Source organism: Grus americana, chromosome 4 (genome assembly GCF_028858705.1).
Source record: "Grus americana isolate bGruAme1 chromosome 4, bGruAme1.mat, whole genome shotgun sequence".
NCBI classification, from domain to species: Eukaryota; Metazoa; Chordata; class Aves; order Gruiformes; family Gruidae; genus Grus; species Grus americana.
In genome coordinates, this window is record NC_072855.1 from 17,270,386 (window position 1) to 17,292,664 (window position 22,279).

At 39.2% G+C, this 22,279-nt stretch overlaps 1 protein-coding gene across 11 annotated transcripts in view; it reads right to left on the reverse strand.

Annotated features, from left to right (window-relative positions):
• The window catches only part of LDB2 (LIM domain binding 2), a 226,157-nt gene extending 204,403 nt beyond the window's left edge, over nucleotides 1–21,754 (reverse strand). For 2 of the 11 annotated variants that reach the window (XM_054824868.1, XM_054824866.1), the window contains exon 1: nucleotides 21,404–21,754. In XM_054824868.1, coding sequence (XP_054680843.1) covers nucleotides 21,404–21,535 — 132 coding nt within the window. In that variant the 5' untranslated portion in view covers nucleotides 21,536–21,754. The remainder of the gene's footprint in view (nucleotides 1–21,403) is intronic. The other 9 variants (XM_054824874.1, XM_054824871.1, XM_054824865.1 and 6 more) reach the window with 6 other exon arrangements.
• Nucleotides 21,755–22,279: the final 525 nt, after the last annotated feature.

Sequence of the window (22,279 nt, forward strand, 5' to 3'; positions counted from 1 at the left end):
TTTTCTAGGGTTTTGGTTTTGTGCATTTTCAAGTGTTCTGCACTCTCCTAAGTGATATTGGATTCAACTACAAGAAATTCACAGGACCTAAACACATACTTTTTATAGAATATGTATTCAGTTCCTCCTTTTGGCAATATTCTCCTGTTGAGAACACACTGCCTATTCTATTTCAGTAAGTAGAATTGCCACTTTTTGGTCGCAGACCATCCTAGAAGTTCACAGTATTTTGCTTTCTTTCATACATATTTTATTTTCTTACATGCTGGGGGGCAGAGCTTTTACAGCTATAAGATATCAGATCTGTTTGTTGAGTCTGTCCTTTACCTTCTCCTGTCTGTACTGGAGCTCATGGAAAATAACATATTTCAAGCCATGTATCAGTTTGGCCTTTGTATAAACGTGATGGTCACACAGGCCAATTGTACACTCATCACTAAATTACTGCAAAAACAAGAGTTACTCTATTGATCATCACCAGGTGACCCTTCTTAACCCATCTGTTAAGTCCTGAGGAAGGTCCCTCTATCGAAAAATAAAAATTAAAAATACTTACTTAAAACAATCCTTAGTATTAGAAAGAGAGCATCAAAGCTGACTAATGTAAATAGCATCTATCAACTGTCTTTACTCTTACTGCCTAACAAAAATAAAAGCCTCCAGGCTGTCCTAAAACCAAAGCTGTTACTCTGCCAGTATTTTCCTTACTCGGCTAGCTGGCCCACACTATTATTGAGTTTGAATCTGTTTTATCATGGTGTTCCCAGGAACTGAGCAGGAGGCTTTATGCCAGTCTGTCCTTTCCTGATCTCTCTTTCCAGGCAGGCTGGCCAAGCAATGCAGAAGAGGTGGCACCATATCTCCATGTTTGTGCCCACATGGCCAGGACAATTAAAGCTAGCTTTAGGGTCTACTTTAGTTCTCGGAGCTTTGCTGGCATTCCTGTAAGTGAAATGACTCTGGCTAGTTTATACCGCTATCATGTGTGATGCCTAAAGTTTAAAAATGTGTTAATTTACTAAACCGACAGTTGTGGAAAGGATTTCCAAACAGAAAAAAGAAAAAGAAAAAAAAGAAAACCTCACAGCTATTTTAGTGCTCCATCTTTGTTCACAGTTTGCAAATAAAAGTCTAGATTCGTTGCTACCATAAAAGCAAACAGACGGTTGAGTAAATATCTTGGGTTTTCCACACCGGAATAAATAACCTCCTTTTTATCAGTGCATATTACTGATTAAAAAGTAGAATCAGTTGTGTGGACACAGATATTAGCTACTGGTGAAGCATTTACTCTTGACAGTGTTATCATTTTTTCTTTTTTACTATTTTTTTTCTCTCCAGTTAAGCAGCTTTTCTCTTCTGAAGATCACTAGATCAGTAGATGGCAATCCACTCGTGAGCAAAGTCAAAAGATGCCCTAGATAAAAGATTTGGGTTATGATTCACAATGTGTGCAATGGATGTACTATTCAAAGGATCTTCACTGATACCACTGTACTGCATATTCATTTGCAACATGATTATATGATGATTGTGATCATTTTCAGAACTGAAAGAAGTTTCTGATTTTGCTATTATTAAAAAATTCTACAACAAAATTAACATCAAAGGTGGAAAATTCAGAAATGTGAATATATTGGTCTTCCAGGTCCTGCTCCAGAAAGCCTAAGAAATGATCCAGAGAAGTACAATATTCATCACTGAACTTCACTAGCAAAAACACAGCACCATATTATTAACAATCTTTCCAGGGCCAGAGCATGGTATTGAGGAGATCTGGGTCCAGAAGCAGGATGAGAAACAAAGGATGCTGCTCAACAAATAAAAGACAAGCAGCACAGCTCCTACAGAAAGGACAGCCACCAAGAGGGACATAGATGGCCCAGAGATATTTTTAACAGCTGGTTCAGAAAACAGGTGAGATTTGAACAAATGAAACTTCTGGTCATGGCTAGACTGCCTCCAATGGTCTTGTCCATTAAGCTCTAATATGATCCACGGTAGAGAACAGCCACAGGTACTGATTCAGTCTCCCTGGCACATGAGCCAAAGGTTTAAGAATGGACCGACTCAACTGTCAGGTCTGTCCTACATTCCTCCAGAAAAATCTGTGCTCTCAGGAAGGGCAGTAAGCAGGTAAATATTTATTATTTCATTTGCACAAACAAATGGTTTGCCAGTTCAATGCAGGGGAAGAAATGTAAAGGTGATGTTTCAGCCAGGTACTCTGAGTAAGGGTTACTCTAACTTTGCATTCAGTCACACCATTTATTAAAATATAGCACAAGATACATCATTATTAAAGTGTTCGCTGGGTCTGGATTAGAACTGCAAGAATTATTTGTGGAGGGAGAAGTAGTCTTTTGATAGGCCTTGTCGATCTAGACTGTAAAGTACCAATTAGATAGGAGAATATATCTATATATTTAAATCAAAGATTATAACTATCGTTTCAGACTTTCTTTTTCATTCCAAAAGAAAAAAAAAAAATTCCTCTTTGCCCTGCAAATGAATTCTTACAAATCTAGAATCATTCCAAGGGATTCTATAAATCACCTTGGGATGACATGCTATAGCAATAACCGGAAACAAAGGGAATGTCACAGAGACAGAAAAGTCACCACAGTCTTTTCCTTAACTCACGAACAGAATTTTAAAAAGGAGATTTTACAAGTCTTTAGTACCCCTTTCTAGATCACAGACAGCTGAGTCGGGTCTGTGGTACTGTTTTTCAGGGCTTTTTTTTTTTTTTTTTTTTACAACTACATTGTGATATGAAACTATGTTTTGCAAATTGTAATAACAAGGACCTAAAACATATTTTGATGAAGATGAATTAATGTGCCTTAAACACTTAATTCCTGACACCTCATAAAAAATGCCAACAGTCCAAGGAGAGGTTAATTAATGTCATAGATGGAGGGTTGCAAGTACAACCTCCAAAATCAAGAATTTTAAAACTGAACTAATCACAGGAGTTAATGATTTCCCCAAATTCTCTTTGTATCCCATCTCAAGAATACACAGCTCCTTGGCTCTCTCCCTTTTAAAAACAACTGAGTTATCACAGCCTGGTTACCTGTGGCTCCTACATGTATAAGGAAAAAAAAAGCCTTCGAGGATGATTTAAACAGTAAAAAGAAGTGTGACGCAAACAGAAATCTTCAGGTCTTAGAGTTAATAGAAGCTATGTTTTGTTACACAGCATATGGTAGACTGAGGAACAGCACAATAATTATGAAACAATTACTTGAAATATCAATACATGATTTTTTTATGGGTTTAGTGGGAGTCAGTAGGCCATGATTGAAAAAACATTACAAATGCAGATATTTAAAAGGGATGAAGTTGTGGGAATTGCATTTGAGAGAGAAGTAATGCCAAAAAAATCCTAGACACCAAAAATGTATGTATACCTAACTAAATATTATGAATTATTACATACAAGATATGTGTGTGTAATGTATAGTGAAGATGGTAACAGAAATACTTAAGGAGAGTGATTCTAAAATGTGAATTCACAAAGGGAATATGACAGATATAAAAATGTACATGAAATTTGGTACTTGATTTCAGAAAAAAAGCCCAAACTCAGATCAACCAAGGCCAACTAATGTAAAGTTAAAATATTCAGCTCTGAAAATACACAATTGTTCAGATCTGTAGCCTGTATTATGTTGTGCTTTTATATTGTATCTATTTCATTGGCTGCATTCCAGAAAAAAATAAGTTTTGCTTTTCAAAAGCTTTGCAGTGATTTTTGATTTTGTGAGTTCCTTCAGACTCCATGCAGTAGCATTAAAATTTAACCATTTCTTGTTATTAATCTAAAGAGAAGTTGGCCTAATTAATATTGGCAATTGATTATAAATAATGGATTAGTTAACACGACACTAGTGCTGATATTGGCTCCAAAGATTACGCAAAAACTGAACACAAAGCATGAATGATAGATAGGCTTTTCTAAGACATTTGTTCTGTTTCATTGTTTTCCTGTTGCAAACCACTGCATTTAAAATATGCAAGATGCCTAATGGAAGAACAACTTTACAGGCAAAGATATGACAGGACTGGGGAGCAAGCTGAGATGTACTCTGTAAGGATGTGGTGCGTGTTCCCAGTATGAGAAACAACTTGGGGACACAACATGAGGAGGGAAGAGGGCACCAAAGGAGAGACAAAGCAAGAGAATCTGCAAAAACTCAGACACACTAACTGAAGGCATCGCTTGGAGGAACTTCAAAGCAATCTATGAGACTCTGCAGACATCACCATCTGCCACATACTTCTAAAGATTTGAGCTCTCTAGGGGCTACTTCCTGCAAGACATGAACATCTTCACAGAAGAGATTAGAGATACATCGTGAACTATCTCATCCTGACCATTTATCATGATAAACCTGCCAAGTGCATTAAATTTGCATAAAAGGATGTGGTCGCCTTTAATAAGCTACCTATTTCTCGATTTCTCGGTGACAAAAAATGAATTGAAACACATTTAGTAAGAGTGCTGCAACCAACCATTGAGCAAGCAGTCTTCTGCAGAATTGCCACGCTACGATCTAGCTCCAAGATTTTCTAAGTGTGCTTTTTCATTCATAGCCTAAGTTTAGGTTGTCGGCTATTACAACATTGTGCATCTCTCTAAATGCATGAGAAGTGCCAATTTAAACTTGTAAAAAAAAAAAAAAGAAAAAAATTTCTTACAATGTTACTTGAAAAACCTACAGCACTGGTGTTCTGAATGATATTCAGTGGTGGAATCATCTATATTCATTGCAGTTCCCTGTATCAGCAATGGAGATTCTGGGTGAAACTTCAACTAATTTCACTTTTATTTAAAGTTTTTATGTGTACATTGTGACAACACCCAAAGGGAAAACTTGAAAGATATTAAAATATTTGTAACCTAGTGAACATTTGTTGATAAATAATATATTAGCTTTGCACTGAGTTGTTACTTCAGTATAAGTTTTTAGATACATCCTAGGCAAGTTTTAGATGTAGCTCATCAAGGTAATAGAAGTTATGTAAACTATCTTCACTACAGGATATTATCTAATCTTGAACTTTCATGTTAGATCACAACAGATTTCAAAAAGTCCTTTTAAAGACACTGTATGCTGCATCAGCAAACCCTTCTGCTTTTACTGTTCTCTTTGGGTTAGTATTGTCTATAAAAATGGTATTTAAACATTTGTTCTGTTCATGGTCAGTCAGACTGGTGTATTTGCTGGCAAGTCACTACTGAAAAAAACCACTTTCCCTTCCTAAAGCTTTCACCATTTACTGTATTATTCTCCTGTTTCTCTGAATTCAAAAATAAAGAATGGAAAATTCTGGTAAAAAGCACTATGGGAAGCATACATTGAATGCACCATGTATCTTTTTTCCTTCCACTTCCCCCACAATGACATGGTTTCCAATTAATTCTTTCCAGATATTGTGTTCGGAGTGTCTGTAAAATCAACAAGCCACAGACAAAATGCCGAATACGTTTTACAAGAGGGTTTCTGTGGGATGGAAGGGACTCTGCCTCAGCTGAAGGACTCTACCTGGTAACAAGCTCCTCTTTCCACCAACCACTACGAACAGGATTTACAACCTTCCTCCAAAATGCCTGTAATACTCTAGGTTAATATATGAGATCTCACCCCCTCTAGTGACTGGTCCCAGTGAGAATAGGATACAGTTACTTACTGATAGTTAACACGAGACATTCCTTCAGCTTTTGCTGCCGAGAACCCCAGGTGTCGTGCATGCTGCCAACCCAGGTGCCTGCGCACCGGCAGCACCGCCATACTGCATGTGCTGTGCTGGGGGCTTCTACACCAGGAACCCCTCCGGGGTCTTCTCCTTTCCTAAGGGCCGTCTGCAAGTACTTGATTAACGAGCCCAGCCTATACGACTCTTTAGTTTAGAAATTAAATGTATTGGCTGAAAGAGGAGCAAGGCAGAGAGGTGTATTTACAAAGTGACAAGAGCCTGCAGCCTGGAAAATTTAGGCCCCAGCACAACAGTTGCCTCGTTCAGACACAGCCGTTCCCTTCCAGGTGCAGGGCTGCCTTGTGGAAAACCTGACGGCACTCCAGCTCAGACCTTTCCTTAACTGACCCCCAAAAAAGCCCAGTAGCAGTACTGCCTGTTGCCCAAATGTCTGTCTGTAACAATATATTTACAATCTGCCTGGTACTGTGGTGACAGAGCACTGCAGAGGCTTTCATCCCCTCATCCTGCGCCCTGCTCTCTCCACAGGCTCCGGAGGAGCACAGGGGAGCTGAAGAGAATTAGCAGAGTTTGCAGAAACTCAGCTGACTTTTTCACCAGCCTCCTTCCCCCTCCAAAAATATTACATGATTACAAGGGCAAGCTAATAATAAAAAACCATGTCCTTCGATGAGGGTGCAAGTAGGGGATTATTTGAAAGTGTGCTAGTGTGAAAATTGCAGGCCATCACTTTCATTGAAGAGTCCAACAAGGTTGCACCTCAAAGGCACAGTGTAGAGAAAGCAGATAAATGCAACGGTGAAGCATTTTCTGCGAGAAGCCACAAGAGAATTGAAGAGTCTGTTACCTTTGGGAAGAGCCTGGTAAAGTCTTTCTATCACCGCAATAAATAAATAAACTGACGTTCACCACAGTCGCCACCCTCCTTGCAATTCCTCTACAATTACGTGGTGGGGTCCCAGCTTTCTAGCCCAAATCACTTTAACATGCAACTATTCGTGTTGCAAGAGCTTTCTTTAATGGATTCATGCTCAAAGCATAAAAGGCAAGCAGCAATACACATTTCAATATTTAAAAGCATAAATAAAAATCTTAATAGATCCCAGATGTTTCATTTCCTCCAGCCCTTGTCAATGATTGAGCTGGTGCTGATGTAGATGATTTTTTAAGATCAGTGGTCAGTTTGATGCTGAAAAAGGTTTCGATGTCTGGGAATTTCAAATGCAATTCCTAGAAATAAATAAATCATTAAGTAGATGCAAGGGAGACAGCTATGAATGCAAGTGGCTGTTACTTTTGTAAACTTATTTTATGGTGTGAAATGCACCCATAGGTTTTAAATGCAACTGAGCGTGAAACAGATAGCAACATTTTGTCAACATATATAAAACCTTGTAGACATAATTATTTCAATCTCATTTTCTTAGCAAAAGAACTCCAAAGGTTGATACAAATAACAAACTGAAGGAATCCATACTTTAAGGTAGATATACGGTGCTGGTGCTGTTGAAGCTAATGAAGAATTTGCTATTTATTTCAGCAGAACTCAGATTTGCTAGCTGCATCCATTTTTAACTTATTAAAGCAGCAAATTATCATGTACTATACCAAACAAATAAAGCACGATACAGAAAGCGTGTCTACAAAAAAACACCTGCTGGGCCCAGTAACTGAGGCCATGCTGCCAAGCACACAAGTTCACAACTGTAATGAGCGGCTCGATTCTTTTGCTCTGATTTTTACCAGGAGAAGTCCTTAGTCCCCTAAACGAAAGCACCCAGGGAGAGGGTGTTTGAAGCCCATATTTAGCTTGCACAGATCCATGATGTGTGCACTTGACGTAATAAAAATGCTGTAAGTCTGCCAGGTCAGCAGCCACAAACCCCACACACTGCCAGTCACAGGCTGAGCAGACACTAAAAGGCTATGAATTTCATTGAATCATCTCCTTTCCCCTTCCTGGCAAAGCAGTAGAGGCCAGCAACTCCTGGAGAAAAATGTTAAAAAATATTAACTATCAATGTCCAAGATTTGGTTTTAATACCAATCAAAACCAATCAAATGAAGAATAAACCTAATAACAAATCTTGCAAAAATTGTTATTTATTAATACAGCTAACAAAGTAGGCTTCGGAGTCTACTTTCCAGGAGTGTGTGGATAAGCTCAGCTAAATGCAGCTTCATGCAGCCTGCCAGATCTACCTACTATTCTGCTAACATACGCGCCCTACATTTCTCCCCAGCTAAATTTCTGATTGAGAAAAAATTCCCCCCCTTTCTGTTATTTGTTTTGCTTCACAATATTCCTTAATAGCAAGTGCTGCTTGTTTTTAGCCATGCTTTCTAGTGTACCTTTGGCATTTGCAAAATGGTAAGTGCAAACATAATCTAAGCCCCTGAACGTGCAGTTTTATCGCACAGCCAACTATGGATAACACTTAAAAGCTGAATACACTCTTCTAGTCCTTTTAAGGTGCCTCAAATTCATCTCTAAGAACTAAGTCACCTAAAATCGCTAAACCCATTAGAATAGGTAGATTCCACAAAACAAATTTTTGCCGAAGCATCTTCTGGACCTTTTTCTAGCACCTTCATATACAGAGCCAAATGCTCATTTAATTGACAAAAACAGGAAAGCTTTGCATGGGATGAGGAGCTGCAGTTACAAGATCAGGCTGAAACAAACCTAGGAAGCTTGTGATAGAGAAAAAGATTTTTTTTTTTTTATCACAACAGCACCATTGGCCCACAAACTATGTTATTTGCAATCGTGCATCTGTGTGCCATCAATCTCTAAGGAAGGGAAAGACTGCTGGGCTGAGCTCTCAATTTATGTTTCTCAGTTGACTCTTACAATCACACTCAGTGTTCTCAAGCTTAGGGCAGCTATTCTGGTAAGAAAATTTGCACACCAGGTGGGTTTATCCAAGTTCCCATGGTCCTAATAGTTTCATATACTTCCTAATAATAATGAAAATTACATAGGTAATTGTGTTTCTAAAAAGCCACCTTCAGCAAAATTAGGCGAGTTCTTTCAACAGGAAAAATATTTTAATAAAGTAGCTAGTACACACCTGTAAAAAATGGTGAGAAAAAACTATTGAAAAAATCCACACTTTTTGATGCTGTCTTTAGATGCAGCATTAAACAAAGCTAAGGGAATTCTGGGGTCCACAGATGATGAAAGGTCCCAGAATCGGACGGGCACTAAGCACGAGAAGGATGTCTTGGTCCTGCAATACTGCGATCTGGATGAGGCATTAATATTCATATTCTCAACTGCGATTAGAAAGAAGGCTCCAGCTCCTGTGCAGGGGTGGGCTAACCTGGCAGAGGTGCAGCAAACTGCTTCGCTCCCTTATTGAAATTCAGTCCATCTAATTGATACTGCAGTAGCATAATGAAATAGAGCAGAGATCATTTCAGTAGTTTTACCCATCCGTGCTCTCCTGCTCCTGATCAATGTATAACCCCACACAGGACTCCAATCTTTCCAACTTCAAGCAGTCTCAGGAACAATTTAAGTTTCTATAATATGGCAATCATTAAGATATTGCTATTAGATCACCACTCAGAAATGTATCAAGACTGTGACTACCTTCATTTGTGTAACACCAAAAATGTTTTAGTTTTGCTTAAGGTAGCCCAGTTTCTTTCAAAATGACAATTTAACCCACACCCTTCCCTCAGAACCAAAATAAAATATTTATAACTACCTCATTTATTTGCAAGCAAATACAGGTAATGTCTGTTAAAAAGAAAAATCCGTTAGACTCTGGGTAATTTTGGTACTGTAAGTAGTCTCCAAAAGGCAACAGATGTGGGGACGGGGGAAGGGGGAGTTGATTTTGTCTTTTTAATATTCAAAGTGGGTCTGTTCTCACTGGCTAATTAAATCAGTAGAGTGCAAACAATAAAAGAAAAAATAAGTGTTGCCTTTCTTCCCTAGAACAACCTCTCTGGTTCATCTCTACTTATTTATTACAAAAACTTATTTATTACAAGACTTTACAATATTCCCTCCCCAAATCCTCATGAAATATTCCACAGCGCCAGTTCCCATTCAGAAGAATACGCTTTCCCTGTGGAATTTAAGATAAGATAGTCTTTCCATTGTTAAGTGAAAAAGGACTTGGAATGCTTTGATTGACATCAAACTACTGAAGAATCACACTAAAAAAGTAATAGATTTAATAACAATATCAGATGTACAAATCAACCAGCAAAATGCTGCCCTAAAATATATTTGTACTTGCTTGGCAAAGCCAGGAGGTTTGCACGGTTATTGAATTATTTGAGAAGTAACGAAATGTGTTAATAACGTTAAACAGTCCTCTTCCAAGAACCTAGAATATATTGGTATTTTCTAGTCAGAGAATTCTTTATAGTGCATAAATACATGTAATATCAATTAAAACATTTTGATTTGTGAAATCAAAATGAATGTGGTATATTTAGATTTGGGTTTGAAATTATTTTAAATACTACTATCTACTTTCAGCTTTTAGTTAGTTACGATACATAGCACAGTATTAAAAATGGGCTGCAGATACAGACCAGAACTCCACCATGCTAGCACTGTACAAGAACAGCAAAGGTGGTCCCAGCCCCCAGAAACTTATAAAAAATATAATGGTACACATCATGAAGACAAGGTTGTGGATGAGTATCAGTAGCCACTTAACTTTAAGAGCATAAAGCTCAGCAAAGGATCCAAATCCCTATGCATGAATTAAGGCAGATTGCACGTCCTGAGCCCTGTGCTGCTACTGCTTCACACAGCAGCAAGTTAAATACAAGTGTGGGCACGTACATCTACGTACTGTGTTTAAGTGACAGCACTGTGGATGTACCTGAAGATAAGGGACCATAGAAGGATGCAGACCCCTCGCATCGTAAGGGAGCGTATTCAGCAATAAGTCAGCATTTGATAATGGAAGGCAACTATTTCAGCCCAGTTGCTGCCAAGTTTTTGAAAGCATCAGAGCCAAGACAAGTGTTACGGGACATAATGCATGAGTTTACAGGAAACTCCTCTCAAATGCTCAGGATCATCATGGAAAGAAACACGGATGCGCTTGTTTGAAGACATAACAAGTGACAATGAAAAGACTAGTGTCAGGTACTGTGAGGTTCTGAGCCTTTACAGATGCAGAGTTCCTTCTCAGCTCTATGCATTATTGGCCTAATTTTAGGTTTATTGAGAATTTCTCACCAAAATACAGTTTCACTGTAGTTAATGAATTATCCACAGCTGAAAACACTGATCTATTTAACCCCAAATTCAGTGTTTTACAGAGTTGCGTGCCCATTGCCAAATACTTACTATATCTTAGTTACTTTTAACTCTGCTACTGTTTGAACATACTCAGCACCAAAAAGTACTTTACTCCCTTCAGGCGTTCTTTTGGTTAACCAAATTAATGGTTGCAAACAAATAAAGTATTTACTCTGTACTGCAGCCAAAACAGTGTTTCTTTATGTAATCCAAATGACGAGCAACACCAGAGCACTGGAGATAATAGTGGCAGGTCAGACTTAGCAAAATGATGCCCCATCTTATGACACGTCACAGTAAAATACATACTATAAGGACCCCGAACAGAAGTGAGCCCACCACTGCTTAATTTGACTGTATCTTGAAAACATAGTAAAGTAACCCAGGAAAGAGATTTCTGTTGACAGTTGTATGAGAGGGGATTTATCAATACCCATTAACCTCTGGCTTTTACCTGTTAGTTTTCTAAAAGATGCTTGTGTTGCTTCATAAGCCACAAGGTGTCACAGTGGCTCAACTGGTAGGATTCTTGTCAGTCCAGACACGCAGGTTGTGGCTTCAGGTTATGTACCAGTGCTAACACCGCGCTGTACAAGGAAGTCTGTGCTACACTGCGTATTTAGAAGTGCATCCCTTCAGATGAAACAATCAGTCAAGGTGTAACTTAGTTGCTTCAGGATGCTCTTGATGTGGGTGTTAAATAATCTTACGGCACCGTCAGAGATGTACTTGGTGCGCTGGCATCTTGACCGATCTTTTTACTTTGTATTGTTAACCCTGACAGAGTGTTAAGAGGTACTGAAAGGAGCTGAGCTAATCATTCACATCAAATAATAAATTTTATGAATTCCACTTTGTTCTACCCAGAGTTGCTAGGAATTAATAGCAATTTATTTGAATGCATTAATTATTCAAATTTAAGACATATTTTTGCTCGTCTTTCATAAGAAGCAGTGTGCTGTAAGCATGTAATATTCTGCTAAGACTATATGCTGTGATTGGTCATATATTGTGTGTTAATGTTTCACATCCTTGACTGGATGAGCACAGATGGAGCTACAGCTTGAAATGCCAGGAAGCTTTGAATTTTTTCACCAATTCTTTCTTATTACATTCTTCTAAAGTAGCTGCATAGTAAGCAGCACCCTGTCCCATGAAAAAATTATGCACGTACATCATATTTACTGACCTGTAATTTTCCCATTGCCACCAGTCATTGCCATTAATTTGCTTTACATTCATACATCAGTCAGTCCTCACTGCAAAGCAATCAGAGATTCTTCTCTAGTGTATTTAATTTCTAAGTATCATGGTTCTATCTGGGAGGTTTTGGAAACTCAAAACAGGAACCACCTCTCAGTTTAGCCCATGTAAAATAAGCAACTTCTTTGCAGAATGCTTAACAAATTGAAATTTGCATTCCGCAATTATTTGTAAGAATAAAACTCCATTGATCAAACATTCACAGAAACACATAAAGAGCACTGGCACAGCCAAAGTAAATTCACTGTTAAATTCAAGTGAATAGTCATGGAAATTTTGCGTGTAGTATTTGTTGCACTCAGGTAATGAACTTTTACCCAGTGTGTTGGCTGTTCATGTCCCATTATTCATGCCAACACATTCATTAAAACGGGCCTATGCTTTTTAACATAATCAGCAACGTGCATAGGTGTGGCCTTCAAAGAGTTATTACCATAGTTTACAGGCATGCTGTTCGTAAATACAAGCAGAACTCCAGTCAGTGTAAAATGCCAAGCTTCCCACAAAACATATGGTAATTTTTGCTCTGTAAAATGGATAGATGCGCTATATAATGCATAATTGCAGCACATTATATCTGAACTTCTAATTGCTTAAAATGATACTTCAAATCACATCAACAACATTATTACCTAATTACCCTAAGGGTTAACTGATACTCCAATGATTAAGTCGAGGTAGAAGCGATAGAGCTATTGTACTGCCTTCATCCACTACAGCAAGTAGTACGGTTGCAAATGCACATATAGAATCTATATCCTGTCAATGTGTTTAACATCTTGGTATGGCGAAAAAGAAAGGTGGAGAAATGCTGGCCGAATACCAAAAGGAAGGAAGGAGGGTCCCTCCTGCAAGATGCTTAACAACTTCAACAAGAAGAATTTTCATCTGCTCTAAAGGAACTATTTTACAGCAATTCTTTTCCGTTCTAGTCGCAATAACATTACTGTGATGAGAAATGGAGTAACATGGAAACATTTTTGGTACTTCAGGTGGATACAAGAATTATCAAAGATGGTGACACTGATCTGAAAAGGCAAGTTACTATAAGAATATGGGAGACGGAGTAACACAGACAGTTGTAGGCCTTCCTCCACTGCCACCTAACCCACGTGTGAGACTTTTGTAAACTGCACAAAAAACCCATAGCATTCTAGGTGCGAGGTATTTAATATTTCTTTTTTCCAGCTGTAAAATACTATCCTGGTTGCAAACCTAGTGGCCTGCCTTGCCAATCGCACCCTGGAGGACCTCTAGCCCATAGAAGAGGAGATGGTTAAGAATGCTGGTGCTGCTGACTGCCTTCCTGAGGGATGGAGTATGGTGAGGATGCTTCAGCTTAAACAATAATAAAACTAAAAAATTTCACTCTGTTTCCTTTCCTGTTTTCTGAGCATTTTCCTCTCTCCATGTGACTACTATATTTAAAGATTTAGAATATTTCTTTTTGTATAATGTCATCATTAATATTTCAGAAATCTCTTTGTAACCTGCTCTAGGACAGATGGCAACTCTTTCTCTGACACAATCTTTTCCTAATGGCTGAGGCAAAACTACACAACTGAAACAAGAATCAAAATAAGGTACATGAAATACTTTAAATACGCAAACTACTGGAAGTCATAATTTTCTCAATTTACTACTTTAGAAAATAACCTAATAAAAATGTAGTTTGAGAAAACAAATGTTTGGAAATCCAAAAGAAAAGTAAAAATAGTCCACTGCACAGGCAATGTAAGACTCCACATAATACTGCTCAACAGGCACTGTTGGTTTTTTCCAGGTATTCAATTTTTGCAGAAAGAACACAGTGGATCTATGATTAGGTCTGTTCTTGGGTCTGCCTTAATCAGAGGTTTCCAAATATGATCACTTTTATAAACATATAACATTTCATTTGCTGCCTGAATGCAACAGATAAGGTCATCCAAGTAGCCCATGCAATTCTTCTGGATCATGAAGGATGCTCTAGTCTGCAGCTGGCAGTTGTGTAAAATGGATGGGATCTGGGTAGATATTGAATCTGCTGTATGCGAGTAATCTGACGGCAAAAAAATACACCCAGAGATTAGATTCCCTCCTTCCCTTTTTAAACACACACACAAACAGTACAGACAGATTTGAATGTTTCTGCTCAGCTAACTAGGCTTGGCAAGCTGACTCTGTGGCTTAGAATCAGGAACGATGGCTATCAGCAGGTATCGCAGACCATGTGTGATAGATATCACAGCACTGTTCTAGTGTATTAGTTGCTTGGAGGGATGCGAAGACCTAATTATTTGGTTTGCAGGTAACCAAGCAGTAGATTTTAAGTACATTTAGAAACCTATGTAAAGTTACGGCTTTACTGTGTCAGTTGTGGGTTTGTGACTCTGCCCTGGACAAGTACCTGGATGTGAATATTGACAACTGAAAGACCTTAAGGAGAAGTTCTAATTTGATACTTATATTTTGCCTGTAGTTATCAGAGTGATTCATAAAGAGGTCTGCTACGCTCAAGTCTCATGCTTCAAGTCTGTATGATGCAGATGGGAACACCACCCTGGCCAAGAGCTTCATCATGATTATGTCTTCCTGACAATGGTGTATAAACAGCAAGGTGATGTCAAGGCAACCTAAGTCTCATGGAAAGGACAGCCTGCTCTTGTAAAATTTATGGCCTTTTTGCAAAGACTCTGCACTACCAACACTTTTGAGTCCTGAAAATGCGAAAGGCTTAGAAAGCCACCAAGTCCTAGTTCACATTTAGTTCTGCAAAGGTCTTATTTTTCCAGGTCAGTGATTTTTCACTAGCCCCATAAGGCACGAAAGTGCCAGAGTTGTCTCCAGAAGCATCAACTCTTCCTGTACTGAGGTTTATGGTCCACAGGCGGTTCTAGTTGATCCCCAGTTACCTCAGGAGTACCAAGTGTACTATTCGGCTTAGATCAGGAACTCAGAGGTTTTAGCTTAGAAAGGCACGGCTGTCCACCACAATGTAAGAGAAACGGAAACAGTATTCTGATCATAAAGTGCTTTCTCTCTGAATCTCTAACAGTAACCGAACACCGAAAGAATGTACTGGGGAAAAGAAAGACACAAGCCTAAGGAGAAGATTTCAGCCAGGGGTTCAGAGAGGTTTCTTCCACTGCTATTTTTGCCTAATAAATAAGACCATTGAGACCTGGCCAACAGGCCCTGCCCTACCACAGTCTCTTTTGGAGACTAATCATCAGCCACTTTGGGCAACCTTGTCCCTGCCAGGACCACCTTTCTGAGGCTTCAAGTAGCCCTGAAACAACTTTTGGAAAAGGGCACTCAGCAAAACTGAGGATATATGCTGGCCTGTTTACACAGTACAGCGCAGGAAAGAAAGCTCTTCTGAGGGAGGAAGCAACCGAACAAAGTATCGGCACAGTTGGAATGCCTGTTTACAGCAGATATGCAACTTTTGGCAAAAAGATACAAAAAAATACCATTTGAAGTGAGGAGCCCAGTTAAAAATATTGCAGTGAGTTTAGCAATCTACCCATACCCTTTTTCTGTAAACAAAGAAAGTGTATATACCAAAACCAATTTTTTTTTTAATCTGATCTTGCAATCCTACTGCAGGCAAAACTCCAGCTTAAGTAAGAGCACAGGACCGGGCCCTTGTTATGATCTCTATTTTGTTCCTTCTCACCATCCAGAGGCTTCTATTTTTGAGACTGGATCTGCATAGTAAATCTTGTTTACATCAGGGAAAGACTGAGTTTAAGGTTTTTTTAAGTGGATTTATGCTTTAAAGAGTAAAGAATGAAAAGAGAAAAGGAAGGGTTGAAAAGGTTTCTTTATAGAAAATTATCTAGTAAGCATCAGAGTGATTTGCAGAGATCCATTTTTACACTTTCACACTGACTCTCCCCGCTCACCAGCCCCTGCCCCCAAAAGCTCCCTGTTCCTTATGTGTGCAGTTTACATTCTATATTATAACTTGGGGGGGGGGGGGGGAGCAGCAAGACATCCCTGATTGTAAGCTAAGGATCAGCATGGAAAGGAAGTAGAGTCTTTTTTTCCTCCCCCAGCCTCATAAGAATTGTTAGTTTGTAACAATTTTAATTGAAAACAGCTGCAACTGAATTTTTTAAAAGGGATGAAGAAACTATATGAAATAAAAGACAATCAGGAAAAAAAGGCCTTGAATCCATTCTGAAGTCAGTGTCTGCCTAAAGGAGTTCAAGGGGTTTCTTTTAAAACTGACCTTTTAGTTTCAGCAAAGCATGGTTTACAATTACTCTTTTAAAATACTTTACTCATGTTCCTAGAATTGCTAAGTATTAGTATATTTGCGGGTGAAAGAGTATTTCCTCAAAAATACTTTGAGACAGAAGTTTATGTGTTTTCCCCTCAACAAAACAAACTCATTGGACAAACTCAGACTTATATATACACAATATGAGAGATCTGTTTGCGATACTAAGTTGCTATGTGAACAAATATGATGTCACAACATAGATTTTTATGACTAATCTATTAAAAATGCATCAGGAAGAAGAAGAAAAGATTATTTCATCAGATAGCAATGTGAGGAAGTAAAATAAGAGACTTCCATTAAACTGCAGAAATTTTGTTTCGCATTGATTTGCTTTGCTTTAAATATTTGGTTGAATATGAATGTCTGTGTAAGCTTCCAGTTCATTTAGTAGCTTTTAAATAATCGTAACATCCTCCCTTATTTTCCTTTTAATTTTCTTTACTTTTTCTTCCATCATGAAATCTCTACTTTTGTTAAATTCACTATATAGTTTAATAGGAGCTTAATATGATTTGATATAAGCTGATTGTCTTTAAAATAAATATGCTACTAATCAAGTTCTCTAGTCCCCCTTAAAACACTGCTCTCTTAGTCAGAAGGAAAGCTGTGTTTTGCACATAATGGTGATGTAAAGCACAACCTCTTGTAGTGTCAGAGAGAGATACAGGTGAATTTAATATATTATGAGATGCAAAAGTTCTAACAATATAGGGGACTAAATAAACCAGTGAAAGACTTGATACATTTCTTTGATTATTGGCAATAAAGCAACGCCTCAAACTTTAAACTGTCAGCAACTTTAAGTGATCTATCCACAGCACACTGTAATGTTACTGAAAAATAATTATATACCAGATATAATCACCTTTTGTTTTAAGTGTGAGCAACTTCAAATGATTAAAAATTAGAACAGAAAAGGATTTACAACATCAAAGAGGAAAAGAGGCTTTTTAAAAACATCACGTTTTACGAAAACCAGAGAAAATATTTAAGCTAATTTACCTATGTTGTGTATTGCTACCTAGAACTTTAGAAACTGCTGATTATGCCTCAACAGGATTGCTTTCTTGAAATGTTAAACTAACACAGATATAAAAATATTAAGATAAACTGAGTTTGAATGAATGGTAATGAAATCCTTAAAACCACACACAGAGCAAGGAAACAGCTGCATTTTGGTTAACCAGAAAGTTAATCAACTATGATAGAAGTAAATAAGATTTATCTTTATATCTGCCAGAGATTATTAAACATTTAAATATTCATTTTACCTCTTTAAATCAGGATTGTTGATGCATTACAAAATGGCACTAGACGCTCCCAAAGTATTATTAAGAAAGCACGTATTAATTTCCATTTAGAAAAAAACTATTACCAGATTAGATTTCTTTGAACAACTTTTAAGGAAGGTAAGGTGTTCCTGTACACTAGTTAGTAACTCAGACTCCCTAATTTACTTTAGATCACATAAGAATTAGCTGGGTGGTGGACTTTTGCCAGTACTTACATCATAAAACCACCCCCTGCCTGGGTGTGATTGGAATTCTTCGCCTAAGACTGACCCTGAATTTAAAAAGGCACTTGTAGGTTCTGCCTGAGGAGCCCATAAAGTTGTAAGAAGTTTGGAGAGCAAAAGTTTGCACATCTAGCACAGGCCAGAGCTGCTAATTCTTTACTTTCATGACTACCATTTCTTCCTAAAGAAAACAAGAACAACAAAGATAGCCACGCTGCATCTAAATGACCTTTCTTTATCACTCTGTACTTTGTCTGCTTAATACACTGAGCACATCCTTCACATCGACTATTATTCCCTTCCACCCAATGCTGACACACACCGGAGTGGAAACAGTGGATTTCTCAGGAAGGGTCCCCAAGCTCAGAGCCACTTTGAGGACACTTCTACCTTCCCCAACATACAGCAGTAGACCCTGCTGCTGGGAGAGCAGGAGTAGAAATGGCATTTACTGGTGGATTCCGTAATGGTATCGCTACCAGCCCATTCCTTTTTTTGAATCATTTCTCACCTACCTGCAAGCTCTGGAGAGCAGCTACAGCAATTCACTACAAAGGTGGGCTCTACAGCTGGAGAGGAGAGAACAGATAGACATGACATAGAGATAGTCTTTTCACAGGCTCTCCATTCATCCTCTCCACAACTTAATTAAATTATGTAAACTTTGCTCTGCCTTGCAACTTCCACCACTGCAAGGGACAGCAGAGAATCGGACTCTAAAGGATTATTAAGAACACTTTTATTATGTAGGAAAATCTCAAAGGCTTTCCAAGGATACGTTTGACATAAAAGCTGTAGGATCCCATTTTTTTAAACGCATCCTCACTTCCCACCGTCTCTCTCCAGAAGTTGGGTCCAAGTGGAATCTGCCAGCTTGCTACCCCCAGTCTTTTGGAGAGTTTCTTTGTAATTCCTTTCCCCTTAAGCGGCTTTGCTTGTGCTCACCTACCCCCTGGGGCTCACAGAGTACAAGCAGCCTCCTTCAGAGACCAGTGCCTACATTATTCCAAAGACTGCCTGAAGAGAAATGTTCATGCAGTAAGCCTGTATCACCCACAGCACAAGCGCATTCCTTCCATGACATACAGGGCTCCATCGGTTGGGATTCAAAAAATTCAGAGCTAGTTATAGATGCTCAGAAGCCTTCGGCTACCAATCCCAAACATGCTTGGAAGCACGTAAAATTAATGTGAAACTTCCACTCCCAACCTGCCCCAGAAGCCAGCATGATTTTTACAGGCTGTCCAACACCTAGTCACTGTAAATGTCCCAGGAAACTAATTTAATTTTTTTTTTTAATTAAGGAAGGTGTTTTAATTGGAGGATGAATGAGATGAGCTGAAGCTAGCTTGAAAATACGTTTCAACAAACAACGTTTACAGCACAGAGCTCAGAAATTAAAAAACAGAGAACCAGAATGTAAACACTGAACAATCACAAGGCAAAAGTATTTTTACTCTGAGCAAATAAAAGAAATGCTGGAGCATAAGGCCTTCAGTAACTAAGCACTGTCTGTCAAAGTGAAATGCTGCTGAAACCTATGGCAGTCCTAGCAAGGGAGAGTAGGTTATCACTTTTTGCCCACAACAATCCGTGTGAATGTGCACAGCAAAAACTGTAATTACATGCGCTGAAGTCTAACCCAGCACACCTCAGCAATGCAGGAGGGGGAAGTTGTTTCACTAGTGCCTCAAAAACTTTTCTAGTGTAACATTTGTAAAGGAGCTGGAATCAGAAACTGGTCAATTATTAAAAATACCACTAAAATAATATGTAGAAAGGCTAAAATAGCACTGACAGCTTTTCAGAACAGCTTGTATATAAAACCCTGCAGGAATCACTTAATGATACATATTTCTTTTTTTCACTTGAAAAAGTCTAGAAATTATGACAGCGATATGTACAGGAATGTAAGGAACAGAGTTGCAAGACACTGACAAGTAAAGAGTAGCAAATAACCCTCCCCAATCCCTCATTCTATCTAAATGGCAGCGACCCTCCAGGACCAACAACTTGGGGCACAACTGACAAACAGTTGCCACAATTTTGGGAGCAATGAACCGCTTGGAGTTTTTAGCCAGCACAAAGTGTATTTACCAATTACTCCCCTGCGATGTTTTAAGACTAGCAGCGATAACAGTGTTAGAAAAGCAGTTACCCCGTAGCCGTTACCCAATCAGAAAGCAGGTCACATCTCGTTAGCTGTATCATATACATTAAACGTCACAGATTCTCCATGGCTTAGCTGACAATTCAGGCATGTGTGTTTTATTTTATGATAACCTCATGTTCTCTTACAGAATCACAATTCAACAAACAGATCAACCTGAGATCCTTTACCATGCTTCATGGCACGAATGTGGCAGATATTTGCCTCTAAATAAAGCCATTCGCTATAAAAGATTAATACTTTTTAAAAGTGTTTTCAGGGCACCACTAGTAAACTACTATGAAAATTGCAGCACCAAGAATGTTTGCTGCACACACACAGACACATGGGCAGAAATGCAGCCTGATTCAGTCCTCACACTTTTCACTTCAGCAGACTAAAAAGTGTGCTTTATTTAACCACGTAAATAACAAGAGGCAGCCTCCACTATTTTTTGTCTTTAAGTGACAAAACTATTTCCCCTTCCCATTCAGCATATTCTTTGTGGTGGCTGATCTGGGGGTAGAAGCCAGGGCGTATAAACCACCAAGAGATTATACAAAGCATAACCAACAGTGAATGTAGTTTACATTATTGGGTACTTTTGACAGCTATATGATAAAGTCGTGAACCGATCATCTCTCTCGCTAAAAGCAACTGCATTCTAAATGTAAACATGGATTTCTCTTGTCGCTCGTCCTGAACATGTGTTTTTTAAGTGCAGCCTAGGAATAAGTTTTTAAAACTCTGCTCCTGTTTTCTGTTATCATTCATTTTTCATTTTAACGAGTTTACAAAACAAAACCAGAGAAAGGTTTGTCTCTCCCCCTAAACCTGCAACATTTCTGAATTAGTTTTGTGCAAAAGCTCGAGCGATACCTTGCAATATTCTAGCTGCAAATGCCAGCAGGACAGATCCTGAGCAAACAACACACTAAGGCTAAGAAATTTCCTGAGACCAGCATTATAATCAATCCTGAAGTGCTGTACTGTAATTTCAAGATTTCAGCCTAAGCTGGTATCTCCTCAAAGAGTTGCTCTGCGTGGAAACATAATGAGGGATTACCCAATTAAACTACTAAATTAATTAGGGTTCGTGCCTGCATATACTGTACTGTCTAGTGGGACGCTTCAGCTGGAATTCGGGCTGAAACCTACCACGGTCCATGCACAGGAAAACAAGGCTGAGGGACTTACCTCCGTCCGCGACTGCAGCCTCTTGTTCATTTCATATATTCGGTACTCTGGTTGCACCATGTATGGTGTGTGTCTCCTATAAAATGGGCCAAAAGGAGAAGAATAGAAAGGGTCATGTGGTGTGCTGGACATCTTGCCTGCTTGCAGAGATTCAAGCTACACAGAGTATCATCAACATCCATACAGAGCACATGGGCTGTGTGTTCTTCACAGTACAAAGTAGCAGCGCGCACACACACACACATCCAGGCTGCACGCACTGGCTGGGAACTGCTGTGGGAGCCCTCTATAGCAGGAGACGGGGGGGGGGGGGGGGGGGGGAGCGGGAGCGCACAGGCTCCAGAGAGAGAGAGACTGGATAGCTTCAGGCACCACCGCTCGTTTTTAAAGCAGCAGTTTCTGGAGGGGTCATTTCCTGTCCACGCTGTAGACTAGTTCAAAAATATAATTTTCCTCTCCGCCTGACAGAGGTCTAAGGTTTGGGTTTAATTTTTCCCAGCCAGGACCCCTCAGGAACCTGGCAGCAAGGCTTGTTAGCATATAGGTGGTTTAAAAGCTGCCTGAGCCAATCACCCTCTGCGAGGAGCACGCTTGGGTAATGTCAGAAATGTGATTACTACAAAATACATAAACACAGGCCACGACAATCCCCGCCGCTTGCAGCTGGTGATTCACCCGCTCCGAGACGGTTCCCTTCAGCGCAGCTCTGCCCGCTCAAAGTGCTTGTGCTGGGCTACCGAGGCTTCGGCAGCACTCGCCACCCCGGCGGTGCCTTTTGGGCGGGGGGGATGGGGGGGGCGGCTTGTACCTCACATCAACAGTTCGGGGGGGACGAGAGGGAGGGCGGCCTTGCTGCTGCACCGGAGGCGGGATGGC